General features: G+C 36.1%; 1 protein-coding gene across 1 annotated transcript; it reads left to right on the top strand.

Annotated features, from left to right (window-relative positions):
• Positions 1–1,948: 1,948 nt before the first annotated feature.
• On the top strand, positions 1,949–9,260 carry LOC145283571 (uncharacterized). Its single transcript, XM_080132484.1, has 2 exons — positions 1,949–2,011; positions 3,806–9,260. Exons 1-2 carry the CDS (start codon positions 1,964–1,966, stop codon positions 4,862–4,864), a joined length of 1,107 nt encoding a protein of 368 aa, XP_079988610.1. The 5' UTR covers positions 1,949–1,963; the 3' UTR covers positions 4,865–9,260.
• The last annotated feature ends 853 nt before the right edge of the window (positions 9,261–10,113 follow it).

Raw genomic sequence — 10,113 nt, 5'->3', positions numbered from 1 at the left:
TTCGTGTTTTTAAACAACCTGACATGAAGTGAGCGATATGCAATAGAAAGAAAGGGTGGTTTTTACTAAAAATTCACGTCCAGAAATTTCGATTTGAGTTCTTCAAGACTACCGATATTATCTTCAGTGTCATTTTACAACGTTTCAATCGATATAACTTCTGACTTTTTTAAATGTATCATGTCTAACTCGGAAAGTTTTCTGTCGAACGCGAAACTTTTTCTGTCGAACGCGGAAATTTGCACGGAATTTCGAACAAAATCCTTTATTTTATTCAAAGTGCACCGTTAGCTATGTCTAGGTAGTAATCCTAAGTAATTCGCAATTTTATTTTGATTGTCGTCCACATGGAAAATTAAAATCTTAACCTCCCGAATTTACAACAATTTTACCAAGTATTCACTCCAACGCTATGAATCCATGCGAATTCCCGAGCTCGATAGAAAGATTTTTGAGTTCGACAAAATACACCTGAAGAAGGTCGAAGGTCGCATCAAATGGAATGTTGTGAAAATAATACTCAGGATTAGAACAGTAGTCGAAAGGATCCAAATATTACGACTTATGAATCGGAATCTAAAAATTCAGAAAGTTAATGTCCAGGAATTTGGTGAGAAACCAAAAATGCGACAATGCTGTTTCTTGGGATAGTTTAATTATAGTTTTGAAAATTTTCCAAACGTACGATAGTAATTTTTGTCATTGAGAGAAAAACTAAAGTACTGATTAGATATGCAAGCACATAGAAAATCGATTGCAACTACAGCCATAACACTTGGAACTCATTGTTAAGAATAATCTTAAAGGATTATTAAAAAATAACTCTGATCTCGAGCGCGTGGTTCAGTGGGGGAAGATGTGGCTGGTTACCTTTAATGTATCCAAAACCAAACTCCTATCCTTACATCATCAACGCTCTGATCGCCATCTGGCGTCAATTGTGATGGATGGCTCTCGTCTGGGTGAGGCCCCGTGTTTTGACAAGCTTCTGGGTTTGACCATTACTCCTGATCTGAAATGGAACACGTACATCAAGTCTGTTGCCAAGGTCGCTGGAAAGATGGTGGGATCCTTCTACCGCCCCAGAAGATATCTCACTACTGATGCAATTCTCTATCTATATAAAAGCCAAGTACGTCCAAGGATGGAATACTGTTGCCATATCTGGACAGGAGCTGCTAAAAACAGCCTATCCTGCCTTGACAGAGTACAAAATAGACTTCGTGGCTTAGTGGGGGATGCCCTTTTCTCTACCCTGAAACCTCTCTCCCACAGAAGAGACGTTGCGAGCCTATCCTTGTTTTATCGTTATTTCCATGGCAGGTGCTCGTCTGAACTCCAATCTCTGGTCCCCCTCGCCAATCTTTCATGAAAAACACCCGTCTAGCTGAATCCACTGTCAAAATTTTCCCCCCACTCTTTATCTGTGCCTAAATCAAAACGCGGATTTCATGAACAAAGCTTCTTTCTTAGAACTGTACGACTGTGGAACTCTGTTCCGTCTGCTTGCTTCCCACCGGACTACAACTTGGATGTGTTCAAGTCCAACGTTAACAAATTCCTAATGAACCTCCCCCTTAAGTAAACACTTCATCAAATCTCCACACTAACGTAATGTACTTGCAATAACCCTTATCCCTAAGTGGCTTCCGGGCCTTGATAAGTGGTGATCACTGTGTCCAAAAAAAAAACAGGCTTTGTTTAAAGGGAGTGTTTAAAAATTAACTAATCTCATATCGAGTAAAACAAAGACAATAATATATGCAGGACATAATCTTCATTCTACACTCAAGCGCGAACCTCTCAACAATCGTTCGCGAATGTTGACAGGAACATTAAAAATATTTGGTTTAACCTGTCAAACATTAGCGGACATTTTTAATGGATGACTAAGTAATCAAGCATGAAAATATGTCAGACATGCACAATGTAAGAAAATATAAAAGGAAAGCGTCAGTCGGTCATGACTACCGCGAAAGAGCAAGCAAAAGAACGAGACAAACCAATAAAGGTAATGTATCAATTTTGGTTTCACAATTGCATATGAACAGCTTTAGTAATAATTTCCTTTCTGATTATAAGAGTTAACATTTGCGAAATGAGTTATAGTTTAAGAAATTCTGAATCTTCAATGATGTAATTTATTTCCGTTCAAATAATTCATTTTATAACTTTATTGGCCTAGGATATTCGGAAGTAGATGTATCTCGAATCTTTTAAACATCAAAATTATAAATATAGAGAAATCTCGATTTGCTAAATTGTAAGTATTAACGTTACACGTGTATACCCCCCCACACCTAAATAAAAAACACAGAACGTTATAAGCTATTAAAACTCGTGCTTGACCGGGGAATTGAGCAGCTAGCTGTTCACACTTAAACCTCTGCAGGTTAATACAGTTTGAGACCACACGAATACTCGTTACTCTAACAGTCAAATGGAAGAAACTATTAGTGTCGAAATCTTTCAGGTATCTAGAGATCTCGGTAATAAAAGGGTTTTGATTGCGCGAAAAAGAACTACAATCATCCCGGTATTATATAACTGATTTAGTAGCTGCTCTAAGTGCTACAAAGAGTTTAAGCTTTTGTACGTTATCGGCAGACAAACTGCCAAACCTATACGTTAACCTGGCAAGACCGGACTAGGATACCATACTTAGTGCTGGTGGAATATCACAAATATTCCCGCTGCTTAGATTCTCGTCACAATTCGTTAAATCTAATGCATGTTAATACTGCTGGTGTTTATGCTTATGTTTATGAGGTTCTCGGTATTTGTGCATATATATATATATATGTGTGGGTTGTGATTTTGACTTATCCTTCATGTTAGTAACCAATAGTGTTATTTTCTATTCACTTGGTTGAAGTTCAATCCTCAGACGGGATAATACGAAGAATCCAATTAACAATTAACACTCTAGTTCTTTTAAAGAACTAGTAGCCCTCGGGATTCATGTCTCCTTTCGAAATTCTGTTCCGATTCCCAAGATTGACAAGCTACACTAGCAGGGCAGAAGTTAAATACGTCGAAACAATAAGTTACACTTAAGATTATAACTGTCAGAATAATCGAAATTGTCCCGTTTTCACCAGCTGGATCTCCCTAGGAGGGTTTATTTGTAATAGTTATGCAATTAAAAATTTCTGTTAAGGGTTTTTATTTTTCATAAAATTGTTTACGTTTTAGTAAAGCCGTTTACACTCCAAGTAATTTCATTCTTGGAGTCCACTGTCCATAATGTTTCGGCCGTTGCACACCTTGTCTACTCAAATTGCATTTGCTCATTCGAATCTAAAACTAAAGCTGGTAAAAATGCATTAGGGGCACCGAAAGACTTACCGTTAAGAACTTGATTACGGGGAGGTTTAACATAAAATGCATTTCACAGTAAACACCTCAACCTCCCCATGCTAAGAACGGCTTCCGGAATAAATACTATTTGGAGGTTGAATAACCAGTGTCAATTAACCCTAAGGCTTTCTAGAAGTCCGTCTTGTCTGTAAAGATATCGAGTGTTAGGAAATCGAATTTTCCTGTAGAGATCGAAATCCTGAGTCACAGGTAAATTAAAGTCTGGGTCAAATATGAAAAGTACTAAATCCTCATGAATTTCACATCAGCGAAAGAAAACGAAAAGCTTGATTCTGAATGCATATCTCTGGTAAGCATGTATTGATTATAGGTACATTTAGACAATGCTTTGAGTACAATAAATGTTACATTGTTACAATATTCGCAACGTTTAAAGCTGCCCTAAACTGAAACCTTGTCAAATTCTAATTCCGTTTTCTTTCAGATGGCCGTCAGTGTGTCAGGTGACGTACACGGAAATTACCCAAGTAGTCGTTATATTTACAACTTAATAAATAAAAACAATTTAAATGAAATACGTGCTCTACTTAATCCATGGACGCTGCGTAATCGTCAGGCGATAGTCTGCCAAAATGTCTGCAATAAAACACTACTTGGACGTGCCTGTGAACTCGGCTTTAGAGACATCGTGAAATATCTATTGGACGAATGTGAAGCTGATATATCTGAGCATTACAAGCGTTGTTCCATTTGGTTATCACCACTGCGGATTTCTACCAACAATCTGGATGTTCAATTGCTTATTGTATTAATCAGCCGTGGAGTCGTTCGTGCTGACATACGTGAGACCATTAACTGTGCTCAGCACGTTTGGAAGAAACGATATTTCCCTATATTCTCATTTTTCAGAAAAGCCATAAATGCAGTTGCATCCATGGAAGGGATCGCCCAACTCCCAAATTTACTTTGCTCTCTGGACAACTTGGATTTAAATGAGAAACCATTTTTAAATGCTGTTGCTTCTGGAAAAATTGACACCGTTAAAACCGTACTGGCATGTTGCATAAACCCAAAAGCATGTAACAAGTTTGACGAAAACGCCTTGTGTATAGCAATCCTGAATAGGATGACCAATGTGGAGCACTTTTTGTTGAATTATAGAGTATTCTCTTTCAAAGATCATGTTCGAGCTTTGGAGTTGTGTGGAGCGATATTTATAGTGTTTCCATGTGACTTGAAGCGCGGTCTTCAGTGTTGGAGGAAAGCAATAATGATTCGGACTGAATACATGTTTGGCTATTCAGATGAATTAGGGAAAATACTAAAGACGCGAGTTAGTTTACAGCTGAGTTGCGACAAGAATCCAGGCATCATTGAAAATCCTGGCCCTGAAATTTATATCGAGGCATTGATCGTTTTTATCCGTTTGCTTTCTCTATCAAGCAAAGTTCTTAAAAATGCCGTTCTTATTGTCTCCCGACAGCCTGCAATTCAAAAAGACTTTCTGCCTGCGATTCAGGAACTTATCGATAATCTTCAGTAACTAGATGTTTCTTTACTTTTCTAGGAAAGTATTGCTATGGACAGTCTTTAACGTAAAAATTTTGTCAAATATTGTCATCCATTAACCATAACTGACTTTTTAATCCAATTCAAATCTATCATTGCAAACATAAACGAGGTTGATTGGAATGATTTACTCGTGCTTCGTGGAGATTTTAACCTGTTTGTTCCTGTACTTTTGCGAAAAACTCATATTTTAAAAATTAAATCATTTGCACGTATTTTTCCGTTCAGCTGATTTCAATTGTATCAACTGCCAATAAAACGCCTATGAATATCCTCGCTAACCTACCAGCAATAAATCGTTATCGCTTATGGCTGGACTTGCTAACAAATTGACGAGGACATTGGTCAAATTCTGTTTATCAATGAAATTGAAAAGCTTCATAAAAAAACATGCAAATACCTGGCTGCTCAGATTGTAAGAATGACATAAGTGTCACAGAAAAATTTCAAAACGCTAGTCTCATTTGAAAACTCGCAGAATTTTCAAATTTTTTCTTTCAAAGTTGTGGAGCTTAAAACAAATTAAACAAAATCACTATCCATAGCTTACCACTTTCTTTTGTTTAAAGCGTGTGACCTCCCAATTCAATGACATTATGATTTCAATAGATTTAAAACGTTTTAAAATCCACTTCTAGACATTTCTGATCGCACGCATTATTCAAATAGCGTCGGATGACACTATCGCCAAAGGTTGATCTAATCAAACTACATTCGCATTAAGGATTTTTTTTAATCGGGTTCAATATTTAGTACATTATTTCATTTGTCAGTTTTAATTATTTCTACTTCAGAAAATTATGTAAAGCGGTTGCTTGGGATTGCCTGGTCGAAAACTACGTTTTATATATAATTTATACACGATTGATAATGTCCTTTTTCGTGTACGTAATGAAGTGATTTTAAGTTTAAAAAAAAACGACTTGGTCGCCATCAACTAGAACTCTGCCAAAAATGGTTTGCTCTCTATCGTTATTCGGCAGCATGTGCTAACGACACCTGCATAAATAATGCTAAAATTTAGCGCGGTTAATTGTATTTGCATATGCGCGGAGCGTACACATTACGTCCGACTACACTCGTTTTGATACTTTAGCGACTTTTTTCTGACTAGAAAAAAAATGAATTTTGTTCCACACGTCTGAATATCCGATATAAAAGTAGGCTAGGACAACAGCATATCCTCTTCATTGTTTTGTATTATCGAGTGTGTATCCATTGATACCGTATGCTTTTATATATTGATATGGTTCTCTGATTACCTGTCTGTGTCGGATATATACTCGAGTCAAAGCAATACGAATATTCTGTTGTCCTAGCCATAATAAATTTAAGTCTAAACAAATCACCGACTAATGTTGTAAATGTTCCTCACATACGAATTCATTTTTATTTACTCTGGATGCAGTTCAAAATTCTATTACAATGTAGAAAACATGCACACATAGATCTGCATGGTTATTTGTAACTAATCCATTAACAAAGCAAACGAACAGTGATTTTTTTGTTAATGTGTCGGTATTTCATTTTAAAATGAATCTCTAGTAATATTGTTGCACGTACTTGTGATTTTCTTTTTATTCTTTCTTACATTCTTTCTAACATTCTTTCTGATTTTTCTGATATACAATTTTTAACGAATATTTTATTCGTACTCTGCTCCTTAAAACAGTCAAAGGTAATATTTAGCAATCTACTGAGCGCATTTTAAACTACTTCAGTTTTTCCTACCATCTTTTTTTCTGAGGAATTTTAATACTCTTAAGACTTCTACTTAAATATATTTTTTACACTTCCATACACCAATCTAATATTTTCAAACTACAGTAATTCGTATTTTCTTTGATTAGCTATTATAAAAAAGGCAATAGAAAAGACGGCAGTACTGATAACGTGATTGCAATGAAACTATACTGCATATCTAGTTAGTGTATACCGCGTGAGCAGGGGAACCTGAGAAAGTAGATCAGTAAGTACGGTTTTATTTTATATTTCTAAAATATAGCACTTCTTTATATCAAAAGTATCGTTTTTTTCAATTAGAACGAAATCAATTTTTCATCTATAAAACGACACATAAGACGATTATATATATATATATATATATATATATATATTACACAATACTTTGGAACACATTTCCATAATTCATTAATATTAAAATCCTTTGTAATAAAGCTGAATTATTGATGTGTTCCAAAATATTTTCGTTTTAATGGTCGGCAGTCCAAACAAGGCGGTCTAGCTTGGACGTAAATTGGTTATTGTTTGAAACAAATTTGTAGGGAGTTAAACAACGAGATGCCTGTACACATGACACCTCAACTTCTGAATCAGTGAAGTTGAGAACCGGAAAGGAATTCCAGAGTCGAGCGATTCGATAAACTACTGGATTAAAACGACTTCCACCCTCTAGGGCTCCTTAAAATGTAGGGGTGGAATATTTCTGATTGTCATGCGTGTTTACATTCGAGGGAGCGCAAGTGTAGAGTTCGCTATAGCACACAATTTAAAATAAATGTATAACGGTCCAAGATTCGCCGAAAGGAAGGTGTATAATTTTAGTATATAGTACCGGATCTATTAAAAAAATTTCCCCGGGAGCAGGATGTATCCCGAGACTTTCTTGCTCAACACGTTACTACGATATTTCACTATAAAACAACAATGTTGATATTGTAACTTGAAAATTATACTTAAACTGCTTCACTGCGTGTTTCAGATTTAGTGAATATGTAAATAGAATTCCAATTTTTTCCAAATAAAACCCAAATTTAAGTCTTCAATTCATGCAACAACGTATAGATTAAATTACACGAAGTAATAAGAACTTGTATTGCCGTTGGTTTTTGTCCTTTATATTGAATAAAGAAGTTTTAATCTAAATTGGATCGGGCTTGCTTTTTCTCCACATTTTAAAGATTCACCAATGTGCGACAGCCCTTTTTTTATCCCTTATGGCATTTTACGTGATCGATTAAACATTTTAACGAACGTCCTGAACAGCGTCATGCGCAGAAATAATATAGTAAATTTTTCTATGAAAATATGTAGTTAACCTAACTCTTATTTTTATTTCGATTCTGAAACTTATCACTGTTATTCTCAGTATTTTGATCGATGTAACCTCCGTTACTGTCTGACTCTTCAATCTGAACCGGATACTTTATTTCACGGGATATCATGTTGTCGATAACGTGATGCCTTGAACAATTCGCAGTTGTATTTCTGGTTACGCACACATAAGAAACTTCTACAATTTAAATTTTCCAAATGCTTTCTGGGGCTTTGACTGTCTATAGCTTTAACTCCTCAATGTACTTTTCTGACTTAATTCAGATGTATTTTTTATAAAACTGAATTTAAATTCTATTTGGAGTAGAGGGCATATACTGTACTAACAGAATTAAGTTAATGCGGTTGAAATTACTGCCTGCCACAAGATGAACAAGACATTTTCTTAATGAAATTCGAAGTAGGGTTTTAGATTGTCTAAGAATCCAAAGTTTTTAACCTTTTCCACAAACTTAGGGTGAATCTGACCCTTCAAAATATTATTTTACTCGGTACTTACAACAATATAAGTTACGTTGCCTATGCCGACGAAAAAAAAACTAAATTTGCAAGAGTGGTGCGAAGAGTAATAACTGCAATATAACAGTATGAATAGGATGGCACTTAACTGTCGGCACATTTGTAATTGATAGGGGTCATATTTGCAGTACTTCTTTTGCTAGACGGGTAAGTCATTAAAATACTCTTTCGTTAATTTGTTAACTTGAGAAAGGAATGAAAGTGGTTAAGATCGCAGTTCATCTGGTGTCATGGAGAAATTGTACATTATATGGAACAGCGGAGATATGATCGTATTTAGATGTTTCGAACTACTGATCTCGTCTGGAGTTTATAATGTTCGCTGTTGCCTCCGTCATTCTTTAGTGTATATCTTGACACGATCGAGTTGACTTTCCCTGTAATATCAGGCCACACTCTTTGGATCCACACAACCTCTTAGATTGTAAAGCACTACTTCCATGGCAAAGAGGTCACACATTTGATGAAATCTGTGCCTAATACCGTTGATATGGAATAGCATTATTGTCTTTGGGTATGAAAATGGTCCATCCATTTAGACACGAATCCCCGACGCCGAGCAGAGACCTCCGTTGGTGTTAATGAGTCACTGACCCCTTTAATGATGTAAATTTGAAAAAGGATGTTTTCCTTGCTAATCAACAAAACAAGTGTTCATAAACTTGCTGGAAAAGAATTTGAATGGAGCAGTTTGTAAAGTATTCAATGCATTTGGAGACGCTGACATTGATTGTGAAGAGTTCTTTAGGACTGGTATAGAAAGTAGAAACCATTTTGATAGATGGCACTGACCTATTGGTTATCATACCAATAGATATGCTGGTTACATCATCACGCCACAATCAAAGGCTAGTACAAAAAGTGTCTAAGTCTGGAACATTTAAGAGATGAAGAAGTATTTGGAAGATGTGGTATGTACTAACCTTCGTTTACCCCATGCATTACTGGGTAATGATTATTCTATCCAGTGTTCATGGAATTGGGAAGGCAGCGTCCTTTCGAAAGTTGTTGAACAATAAAACCTTCCTAAAATTGGCAGGATATCAGTGCAGAAGATATTATTGAAGCTTAAGAGAAGGCTTTAGTATGCCTGGTCAACGGTATTGATGGGGTAAACCATGATCATCTCCGACTTACACGATTTGAGGAAAAAGTTGCAAGCAGCTCAAAATATGTTGAAGCTAAATCATTGCCACCAACAGGAGCAGCAACGGAATTCCAGACTTCGAGTTTACCTCCAAATTCACGAATCGAAATTTGGTAACCAGATAATACCTGACGAGTGCGAACGGAAATTGTCAATTGCACCCAATAGACTGACTTCTCATCTGGTCCTGTAAAATTGTTGGCTATAATTACGTGTAACTGTACTTGAAGATGTACTACAGAAAGATGCAGTTGCAGGAAGCATGGTGTTCTCTGTTCGAACTTGTGTGGTAATGTAAAAGGCTTCCACTGCGCCAACTTTAAAAATCAGATCTTGATGACGTATCCTATAACTAGTTCTTGACAAGAAATACTCTTTCGTCCGTCATGAACTTGTTCTTTGAATGTTATATAAGGGCTTTGCCTCAGCATTCGAGTAACTGACCATCCATTTATTGTAAACTGTACTTATTTCGTACCTAT

Source organism: Euprymna scolopes, chromosome 8 (assembly GCF_053919585.1).
Source record: "Euprymna scolopes isolate OS-2025 chromosome 8, ASM5391958v1, whole genome shotgun sequence".
Taxonomy (NCBI): Eukaryota; Metazoa; Mollusca; class Cephalopoda; order Sepiida; family Sepiolidae; genus Euprymna; species Euprymna scolopes.
The sequence above is the reverse complement of the archived record's forward strand: the minus strand, read 5'-3'. Positions and strand labels throughout refer to the sequence as shown.